The following is a 24134-nucleotide window of genomic DNA, read 5'->3' as shown; positions in this document are numbered from 1 at the left end:
CTACTCATTTATGAAGAAAGGGATGTTTGGTTTATTAATCTATATCTATATATTATAAAATAGTTATACTTTATAAACTTAGATTCACCTACCAAATCCCTCTTCATAACCTCCCATTATTTCACTTGATAACATATGAGTATAGTTTTTGTGTTGCACCGAATGTAATAGCATCCTAAAAATATTGTGCATATGATGTTATTGAAATGTTAACTAACCTTAAAATGCTAAGTAATTATAACTAAATAGTAGGAGTAGTCGTTGGATCATCAAACTAAGGTACAAGAAGATCAAGAGTCTAGATCGTATCAATATTGGGAAAATAAAACATCAATTAAGGGTATTATACCAACTCATTAGTTATGGCTAACTATTTTTTCTCTAAAACAATGTCTCAAAACTTTGAACTGCAAAAGTCATTACAACGATATTATATCAATGTCCAAAAACGTTTGGTAATACTTTTTAACAATAGAGAATGCAAATGATACAGTGCATTGTCAGGGACTAACAAAAGTCATTACAACGATATTATATTAATGTCCAAAAACGTTTGGTAATACTTTTAAATAATAGAGAATGCAAATGATACAGTGCATTGCCAGGGACTAACAAATGTAGTTTCTCTTTATTAAAACACAGTTAGTATACTACTCCCTCCGTCCCCGAATACTTGACACGGTTTGACCCGGCACGGGTTTTAAAATGTAATGGAAAGTGTGTTGAAAAAGTTGGTGGGATGTGTGTCCTACTTTTAAAGTATTAGTTTTATAATAAATGTGAGTAGGAATGAGTTAGTGGAATATGGGGTCCACTACCAAAAATGGAAAAAGTGAACTGTGTCAAGTATTCGGGACGGACCGAAATGACAAACTGTGTCAAGTATTCGGGGACGGAGGGAGTACATGACTATTGTTTGTGGAGGAATCAACATATTACTCTCTCCGTCCGCTACCAATAGTGTTATTTTGTCATTTTGCTCCGTTCACAAATATCAGTTATTTCTATTTTGGTAATATTTGTTTTGCTGAGGCACACTTTCCACTCCAATTGTTTACTCTATATCTCTTTTCCTTCATAAATTCTGTACAAAAACTCGTACCATCCACTAATTACATATTTGAATTTTTTGATTTGGATGAAAGTTGTACGAAAATAATTCCATAACACATTATAAATATGATAATATAATTAAATATAATACGTACTCTTTTTGGGACGCCTGAGGTAACTGGGTCATAGTATCATTTTAGCAAAATTAAATATTTATAATTAACTAAATATTACTACTTTTTAAGTGTGACAAAAAGATATGTGGAGTAGTATATTTTCTCTGATTTTCGTCAAATCTCTATATAATCGTCATCTGGATGAATTCAAACAAAAAGTGTGAAATCGTGTTAAAATTCCTAAAACAGTGACCAGATAGATCGAAATACAAGGCGCAACCTTAGGGCTATGATGATTGGGCTCAAGAGAGCGTAGGCCCGATACCAAACCCATTAGCAATTAGCCCAGACCAAGAATTCAACAGAAATTCGAGAGAGAGAGTACTCGTCTTCACTAACTTGCGTAGCAACCTATTCCCGATTCTCATAATTTTACGGCTCGAATAGTTTCATTGCGCTAAACAACATACTGCAAAGCAACTTCTGTTCCCAAATTTCTCATTACAATTCTGATGTAAGTCATCATTTGCGCCTATTTTTCAATTTCTCCGTTGGCAATTTGCCTAATTTTCAGCTTAATATGTTTTCAAATTTTCATTTTTGTCAGCAAAGGAACCTCTATTAAACCCTACAGTTCTCGTGCCGCGAATTGAGGAATGGCTTCGAATTCTATGGATATTGATTTCAAGGAGTATCAACTGAGGTGCCAACTTCGAGGCCACGAGGATGATGTATGATCTCTCAATTTTTGTAGTGTGTTTAGTTTTTTTAATAGTAGATGCGTGCTGTTTTGATGTATTATTATCGAGTCACAATGTGATCGGGTGCATTTCATTCAATCACGAACAGTTGACTGTGAAATCTATGTTTATCCGGACATACTTCAAGTTAGTTATTCTTAATTTGATTGATCAGTCCAATGATTCGAGTATGTGCTGTTTTTTATATACCGGTGTAAAGTTTTGAAACAGAATTAAGTTTTTTTCTGTTCGGTGCTTGTTTCAAACTATCTGCGGCCAAATGAACTGGATTGAAATACTAATGCTGTATGAGTACGCATTTCTGGCATATTTTGATGTTTAAAATAGTTTTGATCGACCTTATCTGGTTGTCTTCATAATGAGTGCAACTGAACTCAATGTGCTTATTAATGTGCTTTGTGGACTTTGACATCTTTAGGCTCGAGGTATATGCATATGCGGGAATGCTGGCATAGCAACTTCTTCAAGAGACAGAACAGTTAGATTCTGGACATTGGATGAATCACAAAAGCGCGATTATACAATGTCAAAGATATTATTGGGCCATACTAGTTTTGTGGGTCCATTGGCTTGGATTCCTCCAAATGAAGATTTTCCAGAGGGAGGAATTATGTCTGGTGGGATGGACACTTTGCTTCTCGTCTGGAACCTGATGACGGGAGAGAAAGTGCATACGCTGAAGGGTCATAAATTGCAAGTCACTGGCATTGCATTGGATGGTTCAGATGTCGTGTCATCATCCGTGGACTGGTATGCTATGTTTTTTGAATGATGATAATGTTTTTCATGATTATTGATTATGATCCCAGCTGTGGCAGTTGTTTTAGTTGGGATTAACTAAAGTAACAAACAGTCAAACACGATTAAGTTCATTCCTAGATATCTAATCCCTGCTGTGGTAGTTATTAGTCATATTTTTTGTAGATAAAGCTGTAGGAACCCAACTAACCACTTGTTGAGGGTGCACAACTGCACATCCTTGGCCTTAGGCAGTCACTTTTGGTATGCATATACATAGATTTACTCAGACTTGTAGATATGGCATTTACAGAAAGACAAGCAGAGTGTTCTTGTTTTGCGGTGATTCCAATGCCGAAGTATTCTGATGCGACTGCTCTCTCTTCAATTGATGTGACTGGTCTCTCTTCAATTTAGATGAATTAGTAATGCAACTGGTCACTTGGCTAATTTTATGTGGTGCACTGTTTTGTGACATAGAACTATATATTCATATATATATGTTTTTGGCTTAAAAGGGTGTGCCTAAGCTTATTTATAGATAGAAAGATCCTGTGTCAAGGCTAGAGCTTATAAATAAGAAATCTGTTCAAAAAATGAGTCATTGAGGTTTTGAATAAAAAATCACCAGCTTGTATTTGATTATGATAATGATAATCCAGATGCTTTAATTAGAATAAAGGAGTTTTGTTGAGATCTTAAAAGCGTACATCTTTCTCCTCCCCACCCTGAGGGTAAGCTTATACGTTCCTTCACATATTTGGGAGCTTATTAGCTTGCTTCTTATAATTCACAGCACTCTAAAACATTTTACGAGAGCTTATACTTAGACCCCCCCCAAGTATGTTAAGTGACTTTTTTTGTTTGCTACACTTCTAACTGGATTGATGCGGTTGCTTTTTTTTAGTACATTGAGACGGTGGAGAGGAAGTCAACAAGTTGAGGAGTGGGAAGCTCACAAGGCAGCAATTCAAGCAGTTATTAAGTTGCCCTCTGGCGAGCTTGTTACAGGCAATGACTTTATCCCTTCTTTTATTACTTCACCAGCTGTCTTTTGGTTTTAGTTACTTTATTATATTATATTATCTTGATTGCTTTCCACGCATCAAGTATGGTTCAGTGTGCAGGTTATTAGTGAAATTTTTATCCTGATAATATTTTTATGGAAAAAATTGCAATCCAATTGTAAACTTATATCTAGCTACTTTTGGTTTTATTCCATATAAAAGTATTTTCAGTGGCCAAAAAATTTAACATCTTAAATTTCTAGTGGAGCTAAAATGTTTGTGTAGCTTGAGATTGATGATCTTGCAAGGTAGATATTTATTTCAACATTCAATTACAATATGTTTTAATGGTTAATACAGGTTCCAGTGACATGACTTTGAAGCTTTGGAAAGGGAAGTCTTGTATCCATACTTTTCAAGGACATACAGGTTATTTTATCACACCCACTCTTCCACTTTTTTTTTGTCCCTGTAATTTATCAAGTTTCTGGTGATGCCAAATTGCCAATATTTTTATTGCTTTTCAATTTTTCATTTTGATTCAAAACTAATACAAGCTTAAGCTTCCTAAAATGTAATTTATATATTAGTGTTCCTCTTGAGTATTACTGTGGCTTTAGGTGGTAAATAATGCTATTAATGTTCTTTGGAGGTTCTCCTTCCTCCAGCCTCCCTTTTTATTTATTTATTTTAATTCTACTGTTTTTGTTGCTCTTAAAATGTCATGCAAATATGCAATCTGATATAGCATATTCAAATGTAATCTACATATTGGTCTTCGTCTTGGATATTCCTGTGTGACAATTGTGGCTTCTTAGTTATAGATGGTACTCTTATGTTCTTACTGTTATTAAATATGCGTGATGCAGCATGTTTGTTCAATTTCATTATATAAAAGTGTGCACTTTAAAACCTGAAGCTCTTACGAAAAGACAATCATGTGCTGTAATTTGGTTTTACCTATCTTGTGGCATATGCAATAGTCAATTGTGCATCTTTATATTTGGGTTGTCAGCAACAAGACAGGAGACCACTTCATGGACCTAGAACTTAGTTATGTTATATGCAAACCAGTTGAGGCGATGGTTTTCCATGCCTAGGGGTGTGATTAAGGTCGATCTTGATTTCTTGACTAAAAACTGTAAAGCTTGATCTTTCACTGAGCTTTAACATCTTTAGCTTAAATGGGGCTCAATTACTTAACGAATAACCTACAGTTTGCGGGCCTATCGAGAGTGGTATATTTGAGCTTGCAAGCTACTCCAGAAGCTTAAGTTGGCCCCAATTAATTTTGGCTTACTTTGAGTTTTATTTATTTATTTATTTTTGTTTTTTTAATAAATTTAAAATCCTAGAGTAGTTCATGAATCATGATGTAGTTTGTGCATTTACACTCCTGGACATGCTAATTCTTGAGCATCACAGAAAGGATCTATTAAGCTTAATGAAGGTTGATTTTAAATTGATCTTAATTTTTGGTAATGATTTAACTGAAATGCGGAAGACATTAATTTAATCTTTTAATTACTTCCTTCTCTAACGAATTCTGATTTGCTGCGCTTCATATTTGGCAGATACTGTTCGAGGAGTGGCTATTATGCCAAACTTAGGAATTCTTTCCGCATCTCATGATGGGTAAGATGTTTCCTGAGTAGACATGCTAATGGGAGATATATAACAATGAAAGAGGGTTTATATCTATAATTGACTTGATATCTACTTTACCCGGTGGCTGGATACTCTCATTGTTATTAGTGTTACCATATTTTAAACTGAATTCATAGTTCGATACTGATATTGTTACATTGTATTGTACAGCAACTTCTTATTTAATTTTGGCGAGTGAAGATTATGAATAAATTTTCTTTTCTTTTACCCTCTGTTTTTGTCTTTCATTCTGATCACTCCTGATCGTTATTTACTTTCTATATGGCAGTACAATCAGGCTATGGGCCCTTAGTGGGGAGCTTCTAATGGAGATGGTTGGTCATACATCCATTGTTTATTCTGTAGATGCTCATGCATCTGGCCTTATAGTCAGTGCTAGCGAGGATTGTTCAGCAAAGATATGGAAAGGTGATTCTGTTTTTTCTTCCTTTTCCTCTGTTGCCAGTTGCCACAAATTAATTTAACTCTTTTTTAAAAACTATTTTCTCTCCGTTTTTAATGCATACTTGATTTGGCCAAGATTTGATGAGTCCCGTGGATTAATTTGCCTTTCTATGGACAATGTGCGAACAATCAGCTCTTTGTTACTTTGGTTGTTGGTTAACTACCGGGTACATGTGAACTTCTTTGGATTTGACTGTCCTAATTATTTTTTATGCATTTATGATGGTTGTGTCTGCCATGGATCATGGATGTGATCAGCAAATATATTTATCTACTTTCGATGTTTGGTCCTGCTTAAATTTGTCTATGAATTGTTCCTTCAGATTGTCTTCCAATTAGTTGTTGGGTAGTAATATGTGACATATAGAATATTCAATCAAATTTATATAGTCCACGTGATGGTCCTTCTTTACTTAAAATTAGATCAATGCCTATTTGCTGAAAATTTTCCTCAACATCCTCTATTTCTTTAGAGTCGATAGTCGGAGATGATATCAACTTGTCCAATTTTGGTTGGTTGATTATGTATGTATAGGGCTGTATTAAAGAAATCCACAATTAAAATTATATTAAGAACCAATAATATTCATTCGGTTTATTGATTAATGGTATCAACGCATGTCAAGTAGCAATATTTTGTAATTAATATAAATAGAAAAGAGTATGATGGTCCATTAAAACTAAGGTACTTATAGTATATCCTAATGTTACTCCACATTTCCATAATCAAATGCGTATCTTTCTTGTACTAATATGCATATTTTGATATGTTGCATGTACATATATTCTTCACATTAGGATGATGCATTTAAAATGTTAGTGCTAAGTAGTTATGGGTCGAAATTTTCTCATAATGATCTTTTTTATTTACCATATAGATATAAGGCAAGCGATATAGTGATATAGATCATACTGCAGACATTGCCAGAAGGATATACTGATATATATAAATTGATGTACTGTGTAAAGATGAATTGAAGCCTATCAATATCAACACAAACGTTCATGGAATATCAATATCAGTATAAAACTCAACACATAAACATAGGAACATGCAAAAAAAAATGTTATCAAGTTTCTTCATCTAAAACATGTGCCATTAGGATGTCGCTATAATTCTCATCAAGTTTCCTTTTAAATTTGATACTCCCTCCGTCCCATGCTACTTGTACTTTTCTGTTCGGGCCCGCTCCAAACTACTTGCACTATTTCTATTTTAAGTAAGAATTATTGTATTTTATTAAGAATTAGAGGTAATAAAGTGTTCCTTTATTAAGTATTTTTTTTTATTTTTATTATACTAAAGATACTAATTTAATTGCACTAATTATTCAATCTGTAATTTACTGCCTAAAATGGAAAGTACGAGCAGCATGGGATGGGGGGAGTAATAATTTAAATCGAGAGAGTTATGTGGAAGTTCAAAGTTTTGAGATTTATTTGGGAGAGAGAAAGTGGTTAGCTTTACATTAACTGTACAAATATTACCGTTTCCTTTATTATCCCAGATATGCGCGATTTTTATACTGATATTCGGGAAACAGAATCCAGACAATCTATTTTGTGATTCAATGAATTATTTAGTTCTTAGTTGTGCACTAATGGGATGGTTTATCCTAGTGCAACCTCTATATATTGTATCATTGTTGCAGTGTGCATGTAATGACATGATTCACAATTCTTTATCTAGCTTGAAAAATAACGTTTCTATTGCAGATGGAATTTGTGTGCAGAGCATAGAGCATCCTGGTTGCGTCTGGGATGCTAAATTCTTGGAAAATGGTGATATTGTGACTGCTTGCTCTGATGGCATCGTGCGCATCTGGACCGTAGATCATGAAAGGACTGCTGACACTGTAGAGCTTGACTCATTTGCTTCTCAAATTTCTCAATACAAACTCAGCAGGTATCCATGCCCTATTGTCACTTGGTCAAGAAATTGACAAATTAAGGTGCTCATTGTATTGTTTAAGGCTTTAAGCTGAATTATATACATATTAATATTTAAACATTCACATCTAAATAACTCCTATTGGATGTGTTTTCTAGATGTGCTCAGGGGATCATTATGTGTGGTTATGAGTATAGTGATACCAAGTTCAGGCAGAAAGCCTATGTATACACTATGCACTCTGTTTGTTTGTTTGGAGAAAAAAAGGGCAGAGTTTTCAAGATGTTGAAGTATTGTTTCATTATGTATGGAGAGATTGAAGATGAAAGTAGTTTTGTGGATTCAGAAGAACGACATTATTTAAAGTTTGAAGCTTTGTGTTTCAATTTGGTAGACTGTATGTAACCTAGAGAGTAGCTGTAGAGTCATTCTGAAACATCTTCTGTGCATTTTCTGTGGTTGATTGCATGCTTTAGGAAAAGAGTTGGAGGCCTGAAATTGGAAGAGTTACCAGGTCTAGATTCATTAAAGACTCCAGGTATGTTTGACATCATTATTTTCTACTGCACCTATTTAGAGTTTATGATCCTCCGAATGTGTAATATTGGGTCTGTCTTGAATCACCCATGAGCTTCTACTATATTTATACATGCAAAAATGTTCAATTGTAAATGATCAGGAAGTAGTGATGGACAGACAAAGGTAGTTCGAGAAGGAGATAATGGTGTGGCCTATGCTTGGAATATGAGAGAACAGAAGTGGGATAAGGTAATTGCATTTTGTGGTCCAGCACTAGGCTATTTCACATTCCTCAAGAGTCAAGACGACTACCTTGCCATGAATTGCCCTTCAATTTTGTTGATCCCTAAACCCTAATCAGTTTCTGAAATTATCGTTTTGCTTAATTATCTGGTTGTGCTTTCCAAACTGACTTATATGTACTTCATCCTCATTTCCAATCTAGATTGGTGAAGTAGTTGATGGACCTGATGATAATATGAAGTCCTCTGTGCTCAATGGCGTTCAGTATGACCATGGTTAGGCTTGCTTTTTTACTCTCATCATCTTTTATATCATTTCTCCCCCCCCCTCCCCCAACTAAATAACAAGTTGCATGACATGTCCTTCAGTATTCGATGTTGACATTGGAGACGGTGAACCTATACGAAAACTTCCCTACAATCGTTCAGGTATGCTCTTTTGAGAACATAAACTTTTTAGGGATGTATAGGAATCCTTGTACCTTTGGCTTATCAAATTCGGCTTGTAATGTGATTATGGGTGCAATCCAAATATTGTAGTTCAATATCTTCTTGTGGCCCTATTTGTTCCTTCTTATTCTGCTCTCTCTCTCTCTGTGAACAATTGTGGTGTACTTAAATCAGTCTTTTGATGTTGTAAACACCTCTGTGCTACAGAAAATCCATATGATGTCGCTGATAAGTGGTTACTCAATGAAAATTTGCCACTTTCTTACCGGCAACAGATTGTAGAATTTATTCTGCAAAACACAGGACAAAAGAATTTTACTCCAGATCCATTATTTCGAGACCCTTATACTGGATGTAAGGCCCAATGTTTGTTATGTAAATCTGGATAAGTTTTTGATGTTTTGTTCACCCTTACCATTTATTTCTCTGTTCTAATTCTTCAGCCAATGCTTATGTACCTGGAGCACCATCAAAATTCCCAGGTTGTTATCCTTGAATTTGTATTCTCTTTCTCCATTTTTCTGCGATTATTAGTGGAAGAGGTTGTAATTGTTGCCTGTATTAATGCAGATGCATCATCATCAAAGCCTTCTTACAAGCACATTCCAAAAGTAAATTTTGTGAACTTAAATCATTTTAAGTTTTTCCTCTGTTGAGCTTAATTCTTTGTGGTAGGTTATAAATCATGTTCATATGTTTCGGTTTGGTTTGGTTAGGTTAGGTTAGATCATGTATGATTTACATCAGAAAGTGTTTGAAACTGTTTGTGGGATGTGTTATTGAGAGAGAACAAATTGAGAGTTGTTGGGAAAAACACTGGGAAGTCTAGTCTCGCTGACACTTTTTTGGTTAAATATTACGAAGTTTGGTGAACCATGTTAACATTGAAAACACAACCAACTAAACCTAGGAAACTGTCCTTGTTCCAGGTTGGTAAAAGTTAAGTAAATAGGAATGTCTTAGAATTATAAATTTTATGGAATATCTTTGTCTCCATGCTTCAAGTGTTCCACTTCTGATTTTCAGTAGATAACAGTGTCTTGTTTTTTGATATGTCATTTAAAGAGTGATAAATGCCTATGGTATATAATATATCAGAATTGTGGATCTTCTTTCACTAATTGTATGATGAAGATACCTTGGTCATAACTTGAAGATCACCAATTTAGACATTGGTTCAACTTTCAAGGGTTACTTCTGCATCAATTTCCAAGTGTAAAGTTAGGTTAAATGAGTTATAATGTTTGCAGCAGTGAGGATTACTGCAGATGTTGTTTAGATGCAGTACTCCATTATTTTTCTACTAATGGCAGTTATTACACATATACTTTAATAAATGCCTGTTACCATATAATAGTGGTTGGATCATGAAATCCAAAACAAATCTTTATGCTGGTTACTTTCTCTAGTATGCTTACTACTTGTTTTTATTGTGCAGAGAGGGATGCTTGCATTCGACACAGCTCAGTTTGATGGAATCCTAAAGAAGATTTCTGAGTTTAACAGTTCCCTGCTGTCTGACCCGGTAATTTGTTTCCTTCATAGTCTGATTATTGTTTCCTCTTGTTATATGGTGTCAGCTATGGCATTGTTTTACTTTCTGCGTGTTACTTCACTTGTTGAAAGTTCTAATTTTTGCTGCCACCTCTTCCTCTGACCTTAAATGTTAATTGCCACGCACTGATTAGTTTCTGTTTAGCTAGCCTATTTCTGCCTGACACTTGTTTTTTGCATTCCTGTAGGAAAAGAAACATTTATCATTGAGTGACAGTGATGTGTCAAGATTTAATGCCATTGTTAAGATCTTGAAAGACACGTCACACTACCATAGCAGTAGATTTGCAGATGTTGACGTGGCATTGATGTTGAAAGTTCTGAAAACATGGCCAGTTGCTTTACTTTTTCCAGGTAACTATCTTTAGATCTATAGTTTGATAGTATCGACATACATAAGCTATCAACTTGTTTTGTGTAATTGTGTGTGTGCACATGCATATTTGCATATGCTTTTAGTTTAACCACTTATCTGTAGAAATATGGTAATGTGATAATGAGATGCTTCTTGATAATTTCATAATGTGGAAAAATCCTAGTGTTCGTGTTGAGGAATTTTAGCATTGGGATGATTTGGATGGACAATCAAATAAGCTGGAGCTGCTCATTTGACATTGACTCAGGGTTGGACTCAGTTTCATACAATTTCTTGCATCTTGTTAGAAACTGTGTGGGATATGATAAAGGAGAAAACTGTGTGTGAAAGACCTTTGTATGTTAAAAAGGAAAGCTGCATGCATGGCTGTTTCCAGTGACAAAAATAACTTTTCCAACACAGCGCACTTTATTTTCATCTCTTACTAATCTAGAAGCCATTGTTGCAGTTATTGATGTAGTAAGGATGATTGTGTTGCACCCGGATGGAGCAGCGAAGCTTATGCAGCACGTCAAGGATCAAGACGGTACTAATGAGATTAGCTCTGTGATTATTCATTTCACTTTCTTTTTCACATCTGTTTCACCAAATAGTTCCTGTTGTTGTTGAATGCTCTTCATGTTTGACTTACTTGTTTTCCACATGGTATATAGATCTATAAACTACTCCATATTAATTTTTGGGGCTGCTACTAGCTTGACTGTGCTTAGGGTGCTGTTTCTAGGGGGCTGGGTCTTGTGTTTATTATGTTAAGTTTTTTTCTTATTCATTTGTTACTGCTTCATTCTTGAATTTGTTTTTATCAGATATAGTCATTGAGGTGATAAAGAAGGTGACTGCGAGTCCTCCGCTTCCTGCAAATCTGCTTACCTGCCTCCGTGCAGTTACTAATCTTTTCAAAAACACATGCTATCATGAATGGTTATTAAATCATCGTGCTGAGGTAAGAGCGATATTAGGCAGAAAGCACCCTTCATTCTTGTGGCATATGTTGTGGAACCTACCCCCCCCCCCCCCAAATGAAAACAAAATGGAAAAAAATATAATAACAAAAGAAACTAGAGAGGGGGGGCAGCAGGAAAACATCAGCTGCGTGGGCGATTGCATGATGGTGGTGGTTGTGTGACATTGTGAGAGGAAAGAGATACAGATCTGATGGGGGTGGTGGACGGGTTGCATGGGTGTATTTGCACAAAAGACTTACAAGGGTGGGGGAGGGGTAGGTGGTGTCTGGGTGGCTAATATGTTGTTGAGTATGTACTACTTTTCTCTTTCCTAACTTGCTTCATTTCCCAATTGTCTCTATGTCCTTTTTGTCTCATCTGGTACTCGCACATGCTTTTACTTATTTATGGTAAAGTTTTAATATTTTGATCCTGCAGGTTCTTGATGCACTATCATGCTGTTGTTCATCTTCAAATAAGAATGTCCAGTTGTCCTACGCAACTTTGATCCTCAAGTAAGTGGCAGAGTTAGTGAATTGTCTTAATTTCACTTTGACTTAAATCTATGCCAAATGCTCTTTCCATTTTGTTTGAGAGAAAATGATGAGCTATACTTATTATCTCATTTTAGAACTTGCGATTTAAGATCATTTGCAAGTAAAATTGCTAACTTCATAGCAATATCAGTACTGTACTAAATTTCGTGAAGTTGATAACTATTGATTTCTGCAGTTATGCTGTTCTTTTGATTGAGAAGAAGGATGAGGAAGGTCAATCTCAAGTTCTTTCGGCAGCACTAGAGGTATCCTTTCTTTGCTGGTTTTTGTCCATTTCATCATGGAAGACATTGAAATAGATGGGTGTCTTGAATTTGAGTTAGTCTTGAGTCACAGCATGTTTAGCTTGAGCAGTAAGCTAAAGTTTCATGGATGTAACTAATATTTTTATTGTTGCATTCTTCTGTCATCTCCAGATGGCTGAAGGGGAAACAATTGATTCTGATTCCAGATTTCGGGCTATGGTGGCAATTGGCTCACTGGTATGTATTCTTATACTTCATTATTTGAAAAAGTGGCCACTTTCTACTTTCAAGTTGCTGAATTTCTCTTCCAAGCTTCATTGTTTTCGTCTCGCATATTTAATGCCATTATCAACTGCTATATACCTTTTGTTATCCTAGTGATGGATGAACTTATTTGGTTATACAAAAGCTGGAATACAAAACCTGTTAACATTTTCGTAACTCCCAATGCCACAATTTTTAAAACAGATGCTTGAAGGCCTAGTGAGAAGGGTTGCTTTGGATTTTGACGTGCTAACAATTGCCAAAACAGCAAAGTCGTCTAAGGAAGCCAAGATTGCTGAAATTGGAGCTGATATCGAACTGGTTGCAAAACAGAGCTGATTGATGATGACCTGGTAATCATTCCCTTTCCAGCTCTGGTGCACATTGTTGCAGAATTTTCGCTTCATGGCTCTAATTATAGACATAATAGCGAGGCCATGTTACGAGACGTGTCTTCATTTGCGTGATTCTTTTACTTCAACAGGGCTGTGTAAGTCACCGCTACTGGCTCTGTAACATATAATCTAAGACGACCGGGCCTGAGGCGACACCAGTTCTAACATCTTTGAACACCAGCATTAGTAATTTTTGACTACTAAGAAACTGAACACTATACAGTTTATCTACTTTTCCATTTTCTTTGTTATTTATACATTCTAATTGAATTGGTATAATAATAATCAAATTACACTAACGTTTTAACTGAAAGAGAAAATTAACGAATTGAAATAAAACTAAAAGTAAATACCAAAACGATTTTTTACATCTGCCTCTCTTTCATTCTACTTGCAAACCTCAAAGATTCTATGTAGAGTTAAATTGAAACAAAGACGAGAAAACTAACTGAAAATTAATCTTATTTAACGTCTAACTGTTTACCGTCAAAGTAATTTATTCAAACAAGACATTTTATTCAAACCACAACAATCAATGTACATAAAAAATGACGAAATATGCCATATTCTTAGATGTAAGTCGTGTCACATTGAAGGAATGTATTTATGAATCATTTAATAAACTAGAAATCGGGATTTTTGTAGATGCAAGTTGGTTTCAATTTCCCCTAAAGAAATGGAGTATAAAAAAATTGATATTGTTAAAAGTTGCAGTCTGTATTTTTAGACGTTAAATAAGATTAATGTTATACCCAAAATGTTGTACATAGTACATACCCTATCAGTACATGCTATGATTTTATTGCCAATTATACCCAAATGTTGTACTCCTATTTTTTTTAACATTTCTACGCAAACACATGCAAAATTATTACTCCATTCAATACATAGTACATCCCTATCAGTACTGTATATTGCTGACGCGACACGTCAAATGACACTCATGTGTAAAACATTACTTCCTCCGTCCTGCTTTAGCAGTCCCATTAACTTTTCTGCCCTCTTTTTGTAAAAATTATAAAAAATAGTTAAGGAGGAGAAATGGTAAATTAAGAAAAAGATTAATATAGAGAAGAGTCTTATCTACATTATTGTCTCTATCTGCCCTCTTTTTGTAAAAATTATAAAAAATAGTTAAGGAGGAGAAATAGTAAATTAAGAAAAAGATTAATATAGAGAAGAGTCTTATCTACATTATTGTCTCTATTACTTTACCATTTCTTCACTTTAACTATTTTTTATTATTTTTACAAAAAAATGGCAGAAAAGTCAATGAGACTGCTAAAGCGGGACGGATGGAGTATTTACCAACAAATAAAACAAGAAAAAAAGAGTTTTGGTTGGAAACACCATCACATCCACCCTCTAACAATTTTATACATTAATCCGCAATTTCGTCTATGCTGTAATATCATTGTGAAATATTGCTTTGGACTAAAATGTTTGTAATTTCTAGGAGGATTTGCTCATTTAATTTGTCAAAAGGGGTTAAATAAAATGTTTGTAATTTCTGTACTATTTAATTTAATTTTGTGTTTATTGATCAAGGAATCCAACGGTCCTCATTCACCGACCATTTGTTGGGATGATGAAGATATGGTTAAGATCCATTTTAAGAATAATCCGTATTTGCTTATCAGTCCCTCTAAATTATCGTATTTCCTCTTTATTTTTTCATTTCCACGCTCACAACTTCCATAAATTTACGGCCTATTTTTCTAATCCCACCTACCTGTTGTATTTTGCTATACTACTCCAGGAGGTTAGATTTCCCTATTTTCACTCGTTTAGCTTTAATTCATGCGTACATTGTAAATTCTACCTGATCTGTATTATCTTCCTTCTAATTTTGATCTATTTCAGCTCGCTTTGATGTTTTCTTCTGGTGAATATCTAATTTCTCCGGATGATGCTTGTCTGTGGTTTTTAATTTTTTTTTTCTTCGGAAAAATCTAATGTGTGTTTTCAGTGTTCTAATTGTGAATTTTTGTTTTATGTATTGGATTTTAGTATTCACTGAGTGATTAATTATATCTTAGTAGCTTGATTTTTTCGGATGGTTTTAGATTGAGGGAACAGTGGTTTTGTTTAATGTTTGAAGTTCTGCGATTGAATGATTCCGATTATCTTTTAATATGTTTAGTTGACTGGAATTTAATTTTTTTCGGATAATCTGATTATCTGCAGTTGTTGATTGAAATTTGAGATTGATCCGAAGTTAGGTTGAATCTGATTTTACTGTTGTTAGGTTGTATGATGCGTTCTGTATGTTAAAATCTGATTTCGATTTCATACTTTCTAAATTGAATAATTGTTTGAATTGTTCATGGTAAGATTTTGTGAATCCCAATGGATAGATTATTGCTTGATCTATATATTCGTTGAGAAGGTCATTAGTTTCTTCATTTAGGGTTTGTGTAAGGTATTTGATGTATTGTTCTTGCTTTTCTTTTTTTAATGTGAAGATCGATTTAACTATTGAATTGATGACTGTTGGCATTACTTTTGTTTCCTCCTTAATTCATGTATTCATATGTTGTTTAATTTGATTTTCGCATCAAGTATAAACAGATATAAATTAGATTGTTGTTTTTGGCATTGGTTACGACCTAACAGATTCAACACTCCGGGCTGTACATATGGATCGCGGTTTTGGTGAATTGATGGACGCCTCCTCTTCAGCTGATTTAGTCTACGACACAGGAAATTTCGAATGCAACATCTGTTTTGAACTAGCGCAAGAACCAATTGTGACGCTATGCGGCCATCTCTACTGCTGGCCGTGCCTATACCAGTGGCTCCGACTCCACTCACATTGCCACGAGTGCCCTGTTTGCAAGGCCATTGTACAGGAGGAGAAACTAATCCCCATATACGGAAGGGGAAAATCAAATTGTGATCCAAGGTCCCGATCACTCCCGGGAATCCATGTCCCAAATCGACCAATGGGGCAGAGACCACAGACGGCCACCCCTCGTGTAGATATGAACTATGTCCAACCAAACGAGCTGGACCCCATCATAAGAGCCGTGCCTATGTCAGCTGCAAGATTCGGCCACCTGACACTGTCTACCCTCTTTGGTGTCATACCGGCCATCTTCAACCTCCAGGTGCACGGGTTCCACGACGCCACAGTGTATGGAGCCACCTCTGGAGCCCCATACCTGTTTTCGAGCTCCTTTCATGGAGGTTATGTTCATGGCTTTCATAACTATCATACTGCTCCAATAGAATGGAAACCAATTATTTGGAAGACTATATTCGTCATCGTCGGTATTTCCCTACTCCTGCATCTAACATTTGCATGAAGGTTGATACTCAAATCTGGTTCAAGACTTACCAACCAAATTTATGGTAACTGTATATTCATAGTTGACATAGGATATATTCCACTTGTGTGTGTTAGTGTTACGGACTAAATAATACTCCTATGATAGTTAACAGTTTAGTGATCAGGGACACTATGCTTTCCTGTAGCTACCACGACAATCGCCCGCTTCAGTTTTCTTTGCTTAAATAAAAATCGAATGCGGATTTTTTTATGTATCTCTAGGTTGATCTGTAATTATCTCGCCACCTAATGGAGTAACTCCTTATGTATTTTTAGCTGTTTCTCCTTCACTATGTGTGTTTGTGTGTGTGGTTTCAGAGTTGAAATGAGAGTATGGATACATTCTTTTTCCTGTGGGTGGTGTTGTTGATCTGTTCTGGAGTTGTTTTTTGGATATTTTAGAGAAGAAAGAAAGGTCCAAAATGTCTGATCTGATTTGGTTGATTCTTGAAGTTATCTGCAATGTCACATGCCTAATTTGGTATGCACATGTTATTCATTTTAATACGTCAATTGAACTTTTCTTCCAATTTAATCGTATACCACTCTCATTATTATAGTCCTCATTTCTTAGTCATACTGGGATATAAGTATATTTAAGCAAAGTCTTATCTGCTCGGTTAAGAAAATAGAAAGAAAATCTATCGGTGGTATTCTACCCCTTTATTTCCGGTTGAGAAAAACATATACATTGGCTTGATTGAGAAAAACAAAATCTACGCAATTCTATATAATTAAATTTTATAGTACTAGTATTTTCTTGCATTTTGAAAAGCGATTTATTATTTTAACTTGTCCCCCAGAACACATAGTTAATTGAGATTTTACTACAGTACTTATTTTAAAAAGCGAGCCATATTTGAACTTTATTATATATTCTCAAATCCTATTAATTGAGATTCTACTATTCGTTCTAAGTTCCAAACACTCATTAATTTCTCAAACACATTTAAATTTATATTATCATATAGATTAATACAGTACTTTAATAATAATTTGTGTCTGCTCTAGATAAATTGATAGAATACTAAAAATACATATAGTAAACATTAATAATGATTTATATAAATAGTAATAAAAGATAAAAGTATAACTTTGTAAAGACTAAAGAATATTATCTATGAAATCAATTTAGAACTCTTATATATAGACCAAACACCATTAAAAATGAATTAAGTAGTAGTAGCATATATTTTGTCTCAATCTCGATTAGTAATCTATATTTTGTAGTGTTAAGAGATTTAACTTTTTTACATATTGTATGTTTTAGATGTACAATTAATTAAGTTGTCGTTATTTGAGAATATACTACTACCAGTTTAGCAAATCCAGATGCTTGATTCTTGAAACTTTTCTATAAGATTATTGGCATAATTTTCTTCCACATTCTTGAATTGCATTGTGATGTTGCATTTCTGGAAGATCCAAATGTTTCAGAAGTATTCAAATCTGTTTGTAACTTGTGAATAACCAAAACATAATCCGTCCACGCTACAAGTGATGAGGGCCATTTAATTTGGCTTTGGCACCACTGCAAATCAACGGGGACAAGAAGCTCTGCCTAAAGGAATGTAAGCTCATTTACTCTGAAGCTATCATAGTATATTTTTTGCAGGGCTTCTCATACACTGGATAATACATACTCTGTTTCTTTATGATCAACCAGGAAAATTTGCTAGAGTCATGACGGCCTAACTCAAAAGTCCCCATCATTAAGGTTGAACAGTTGAACTATAGGTAGTGACTAGTGATCGACGTTAAGTTCAAGAAAATAGTGCACTCTTCTTGTTTTTTACATCTCATGTTGTTTGTTTTGTCTCATCTCGTCTCGTCTCATGCGTAGTGATCCAAGTATGCCTACTCTTAGTCTACATGCTGGTTTTGGTGGTATCATGCTCACCACCTGTATCAGCTTTCTATCTCCTTCGCAGGTAAAAAACAATCAAAATTTCTCTGCTTTTGAGTAGTTGAGTACTAGATTCTTGCAACCATAGTCACAACTTTCATCATAAAAAGATCTGGGATTTGCAAGATGGAACAACAGCGGTTATAGGAGGTAGCAAAGGGCGAATTTCCTGAGGATATGAATTACCTACTCTACTTGATCACGTTCGTTGATTCGTCTGCTTCAAAGCAACCAAAAACTATCATAAACGAGGGAGACCTACGTCGTAGAAATTTGAGTCCTGCCTTAGAATCATAGGTTTAAAAAAACACATCATTATGGTTATACATATCAGAGAGAAGATGAAGAAACTTAGACATCATAGTTAGGTGAGACGTTTGCCTCACGCAGATAGGCGTATTTCTCCCTTCATTTTTCGTTTCTTGAGAGACAGCAACAAGAGGCTCATCTCTCAACATCAGATCCATCTGTCCAAAAAAAAGTAGTCTTGGTAGATGCAGACACATAGTTGGTAGCATGCGACTATAGTACATACATATACATAGATCAAGAAATCATGACATATTTGGTGGATGTTCTTAAAATCTTGATTTAATTCCATTCGTGATGTAGATGGCACAATATGCAGTGCTTTTGTTATCTACATGATATTTTTCAGGTCTCTATGTCAAGGATGTTTTTGATGATATCTTCATAGTTGGAACTAGAAACGACCTTAAATAATAAATTAGAGATGTCAATCGAGTCAACCCCAGGTCAGGTTATTTTTGGTTCGGGTCAACTGTACCATTCCCACCGTCCCATTATAAGTGAGGCGTATTGCTTTTTTAGGCCGTCCCACTAAGCGAGACATTTCCTTTTATGAATAAAAAGCAACACTCTAACTCCCTCTTACTTTATCCTTTCTTCCTGCTAAAAACCACTAAACACCACTACCCAAAAACCCGTGTCCGAAAGAAATGTGTCGCATTTAATGGGACGGAGGGTGTATTCTTTTATAGGGTACATGCTATTTTCGGTTTTGGGTCAATCAAATTAGAATTTTTGGGGGTTGGGCTGTTTCTATTACGGGCCAATATAGATTTTTCGGGCTCGGGCTATTTTTGGTCATGTGCATGCATGTAATCTTGTGAAAGAGTTGAATGTATGATGAGAACTTTTGTGGGCAGGCACCAAGTGCATGACCATATATTAGTACTACTATATAATATCATCATGCATGTATGTTATTGTGACAATAATTATTTTTTGTGATTAATGTAAGTACAGAAAGGACAAGTTTGGTCTTTTGTTATATTAATATATATTCGAATGCATTGTTTCTTGTAGCGGTTTGCCCTTCATTGTAAAATATTGTTTGTGTCGCTGCCTGGAATGAAACTGAACTTCAAATAAATAATCCTAAAAATTTCATCAATCATGAAATTAAGCATCGTAGTCATTGAGTTTTATAGTAATAAAAGAGTGGTTTGTTGGTCGGAGAATAAATTAAAGTGTCATCTTGGACTAGTTGGCTTAGTTTTTCAATATCACAAGAAGAATCTTTTTCTTTTAATTATTTCATGTACCAACCCTTCGTTGAAACTTTTTTAGGATTGAAACTCACTACATGTTAATTAGGGGTGAGTATTCGAATTTCAGATCAAAATTTTTGTTCAATTTGATCAAATCCGAACATCCGACTTTTTTTGGAGAAAGAATCTGATCTAATCTTGATCGCAAATCCAAATTTCAAAAATTCAGATTTTCGGATATTTTACTCACCCCAAAAATTGTAAAACAAAAAGATATATGTCTTCAGCCAAGCAAAGAGACATGCAACAAATTATAGAGACTTTAGAGAGGGAGGTAGATAAAGGGGTGGCGACGTGTAACAACAATATTTAAATAAGTTAAAAGTCAACATTATCACGAAACCTGCCTCTAACAACTAACAAGTGTTTCGTTATCAAGTTAACACTGCATACAAAGGCACATGACATTTAACTTCTCCAAAAATAAATTCCAAATTAAACAAGGAAAAATCGTTTAGAACTCATCATTCATGCTCACCACCACTCACGACTCCTCCAAAACATATTCCAACACCAATATTCCACTATATCGTAAATTAAATATATTAAGCCAACCAACACCACCTAATCAGTTTGTACATATATAGTTAGTTAACCATTTCTTGAAAACACAGCCTCTCAAGTGGGGCCTTAGTGAAAAAATAGAGACGTGACATAGTAACAAATTATCCCAAGTGGAGTAGTTTATATTTCATATACACTATGAAAAATGAAAAAAACCAAGAGCTCAAACTATTACTACCAAAAAAAGCCCCCAAAGCCATGGAATTAGAAACTCCCCAAAATAATACTAACACTAATTCCCAAAGCAAGAACACCCTGAAAGCCAAAACATGGGACGAATCGAAGAAGATGTGGGAGATCGCGGCGCCGGCCATCATCGCCACGGTGGCCCAGTTCTCCATCGGCGCCGTCACCGTGGCCTTCGTGGGGCACCTCGGGGAGCTCGAGCTGGCCGCCGTCTCCATCGTCCAGAACGTCCTCGAGGGCTTCGTCTACGGCATAATGGTTGCTATCCTATCCGTTTTACTAGTATTAAGTAAAATTAAATTTGATTGTTGAAAAATTATATTAGCTAGGAATGGGAAGCGCCCTGGAGACGCTGTGCGGGCAGGCGGTGGGCGCGGGCCAATACGAGATGCTCGGAATCTACCTGCAGCGGTCATGCATCATCACCCTGGTCACGGCCATCTTCCTGTCGCCGCTTTACGTGTACACTTGCTCGATTTTGAAGGTGCTGCGGCAGAAGAAGGAGATTGCGGAGATGGCGGGGAAGTTCGCGCGGTGGGTGATCCCGCAGCTGTTCGCGTACGCGGTGAATTTCCCGGTGCAGAAGTTTCTGCAGGCGCAGAGCAAGATATGGGTGATGACGGTGATCTCGGTGTTGGGGCTGGGGTTCCACGGGGTGCTCAATTGGGTGCTGATCACCAGGCTGGGGATGGGGCTGGCGGGGGCCGCCATTGCGGAGAATGTGACGTGGTGGGTGGTGGTCTTGGCGCAGCTTGCTTATGTTATGTGCGGTTGTTTTAAGGAGTCGTGGACCGGCTTTTCGGTGGCCGCGTTTAAGGCGCTGCTGGGGTTTGTTAAGCTGTCGCTAGCCTCGGCTGTTATGTTGTGGTAATGTGATTTATTGCTTCACTTTATGTGTATGTGTTTGGTTAGTGTTGAGATTTATTTCTTTTGGCACAGCTTGGAATTGTGGTATTACACCATTGTGATTCTGATGGTTGGGTGGTTGAAGAATCCGGAGATTGCGGTCGATGCTATATCCATCTGGTTAGATTATGCTACTTATCCGTTTCTTGGGATTAAATGTCAGGTTTGCATAAATTTAGTGGAAAAAAATATAGTTGAATGAGTTAGTTTGATTTACTAAAATTAGTACTAGTGGTAGTACTAAAGTGATGATGGATAGATGAAGGATTTACCAAAATGAAATGAGATATTAAATGTAAGTTTTCATCAATTTAATGAAGATTTAGTGGAAAAAGGTTAGTACAGTGAAATGAATTTAGTTGATTTATTAAAAATAGTAAAAGCCAAGTATAATATTTAATGACGGTATTAGAAATAGTGGCATGGATTTATGTTCCTTTTTGCAATTTAGATGTTACTTTAATATCTTTGCACATAAATGTCAATTTTGTTATTAATAGTTCACGTATAGTGTTAATAGTGTTTCTGGCGATTAGATTGATGATGTGGACACCTTCGTGGTATGGAAAACTGACGAGGCTAATAGCACAAACTAAAACCCAGAACTTACTAGTTGATTGAAAAAAACATTGTGACATAATCACAAAGATTTTAAAACTAGAATTTGTAACATTTATTCGTCTTACATTCTTGATTTGATCAAAAAATGGCAGCATGAATGTGGAGCTTTGGATATTGATGATCACTCTGGGTTTCAATGCTGCAATAAGGTAACATTCGTAGACCTAGCAAAATTTTAGAAATTGCAAACTGATATTTTGTCACAAAATTTGACATATATGTTGGGTATTTTAATTGATATAGCGTACGTGTTTCAAATGAACTGGGAGCTAATAATCCGAAAGCTGCAAAATTTGCTGTGATAGTAGCTGTGGTTACATCAACAATATTTGGCATTATATTCACAATTGCAGTTATTGCAACCCAAGACATCTTCCCCAAATTATTTTCTAGCCATAAGGAAGTCATAAGTGAGACATCCAAATTGGCCTATTTTTTGGCAGCAACCATTTTTCTCAACAGCATCCAGCCAATTTTACATGGTACGACTTTCTACGTGTGTGAGTGGGCGCACGTGTTTGAACCACGATTAAACCAACGATTATTTCCTCGGATATGCAGGGGTGGCGGTTGGGGCCGGGTGGCAGGTCTCGGTTGCTATGATAAACGTAGCTTGCTACTATGTGTTCGGCCTTCCATTTGGCGCATTGCTTGGCTATAAACTCAGCCTTGGTGTGAAAGGGATTTGGATCGGGATGTTAGCCGGTTGCTTGCTTCAGACCGTGGTATTGTCAATAAATGTGCTTCGGGCTAATTGGACTAAAGAGGTGTGTGTAAGAAAACACTTTGGTTAAATATTGTCATAAATATAATAGTATGATGTTTATTTGTGTAATTTTTGAACTAATTGACAATGAGTTAAATGTTTTTGGAGTGCAGGCTTTGCAAGCGGATGAGAGAGTTAAGTCTCAAGCCACCTCAAATTTGGCTCAAAATGGGAATGCGGGAAATGGAATGATCACACACAGGCACAGTCAAGAACCTTAATTAATGATGTGAACATTTATTTTTTGGTTATTTATAATATTTTAATTAACCATATTGTGAGAATATTGTAGCATAGGTTAGAATCTATAGTGAGGAATTTTACTCTCTAGTATAGTGATATTTTGACAAGGTGTGTAACTGGGGGAGAGAATTGAGCCGATTAAGTGGCGAATTAATTCGGACATATTAATGAAGGCAATAAAGAAAATGGAGTCATTTTTGTAGGCGCAGTGTTTTGTTTATTATTATCCCGCCCATTAAATTTACTAATTTAATAAAAATATGAATGTTTATTTATTTGTAATGATCAAATTGACACTGTTTTTCTATTATATAGTAGGTGATGTAATCAATTGCTAACTAATTATCAATCTCAAATTGAGACCAATTTTTAACCATTAGACTAGAAGATCTTGTGGTTAATATAATGCCAAATGTAATATATTTTAAATTTAAATAATTATTAATTAAATTAAAAGGGTATTAATATCAAATCCTATATGTAGTAATTATAACTAACTACTTTCTTTCTGCTCAAAATCATCTCAAATCTTTAAATTTACATAACTCTCTCAATTTAAATTATTTTTTCGCAAAAAATATATCAAACTAAAGATAATTAAATAAGGATTCCAACGAGATCTCAATTGCATATGTTCCGACGATGTTCGGGTGATGAAATTTGATCAATTATATTTCAATTTTTGTGTATGTTGATAAACAGCTATTTTCAACAAATGCAACAAAAAATCTCAATATATTGTATGCAAAATCTCAATATTATGCATGTCCAATCTCAATAAAAATGTGTTGATATTTTCTTGTCCTTGTGTTG

The 24134-nt window shown here is 35.4% G+C and overlaps 3 protein-coding genes across 7 annotated transcripts; all 3 read left to right on the top strand.

The window, feature by feature from the left end:
- The first annotated feature begins 1527 nt into the window (after positions 1-1527).
- Positions 1528-13475, top strand: LOC125188727 (phospholipase A-2-activating protein). Of its 3 annotated transcripts, XM_048085747.1 has the most exons (24): positions 1528-1683; positions 1777-1900; positions 2349-2680; positions 3576-3679; positions 4036-4104; positions 5250-5310; positions 5612-5751; positions 7504-7693; positions 8155-8216; positions 8358-8446; positions 8643-8715; positions 8809-8868; positions 9097-9243; positions 9333-9371; positions 9460-9500; positions 10328-10414; positions 10632-10797; positions 11268-11345; positions 11626-11762; positions 12202-12278; positions 12496-12565; positions 12737-12802; positions 13034-13182; positions 13314-13475. In XM_048085747.1, exons 2-23 carry the CDS (start codon positions 1826-1828, stop codon positions 13166-13168), a joined length of 2298 nt encoding a protein of 765 aa, XP_047941704.1. In that variant the 5' UTR covers positions 1528-1683; positions 1777-1825; the 3' UTR covers positions 13169-13182; positions 13314-13475. The 3 variants fall into 3 exon arrangements, with proteins under 3 accessions (XP_047941704.1, XP_047941705.1, XP_047941703.1); XM_048085748.1 differs by having other exon boundaries at positions 11626-11651; positions 13034-13475; XM_048085746.1 differs by having other exon boundaries at positions 13034-13475.
- A 1404-nt stretch (positions 13476-14879) lies between these two features.
- LOC125186478 (E3 ubiquitin-protein ligase RMA3-like) lies at positions 14880-16907 on the top strand. 2 transcript variants are annotated; one of them, XM_048082849.1, is made up of 2 exons: positions 14880-14986; positions 15841-16907. In XM_048082849.1, exon 2 carries the CDS (start codon positions 15864-15866, stop codon positions 16530-16532), a length of 669 nt encoding a protein of 222 aa, XP_047938806.1. In that variant the 5' UTR covers positions 14880-14986; positions 15841-15863; the 3' UTR covers positions 16533-16907. The 2 variants fall into 2 exon arrangements, with proteins under 2 accessions (XP_047938806.1, XP_047938805.1); XM_048082848.1 differs by lacking the exon at positions 14880-14986 and adding an exon at positions 15004-15109.
- Positions 16908-20710: 3803 nt separating this feature from the next.
- Positions 20711-23523, top strand: LOC125187814 (protein DETOXIFICATION 33-like). Of its 2 annotated transcripts, none has more exons than XM_048084457.1 (7): positions 20711-21043; positions 21111-21652; positions 21725-21811; positions 22405-22461; positions 22556-22794; positions 22874-23079; positions 23192-23523. In XM_048084457.1, exons 1-7 carry the CDS (start codon positions 20738-20740, stop codon positions 23297-23299), a joined length of 1545 nt encoding a protein of 514 aa, XP_047940414.1. In that variant the 5' UTR covers positions 20711-20737; the 3' UTR covers positions 23300-23523. The 2 variants fall into 2 exon arrangements, with proteins under 2 accessions (XP_047940414.1, XP_047940415.1); XM_048084458.1 differs by having other exon boundaries at positions 20712-21043; positions 21115-21652.
- Positions 23524-24134: the final 611 nt, after the last annotated feature.

This window comes from Salvia hispanica, chromosome 5 (genome assembly GCF_023119035.1).
Source record: "Salvia hispanica cultivar TCC Black 2014 chromosome 5, UniMelb_Shisp_WGS_1.0, whole genome shotgun sequence".
NCBI classification, from domain to species: Eukaryota; Viridiplantae; Streptophyta; class Magnoliopsida; order Lamiales; family Lamiaceae; genus Salvia; species Salvia hispanica.
Note: the sequence above shows the minus strand (reverse complement) of the source record. Positions and strands in the feature narration are given on the sequence as shown.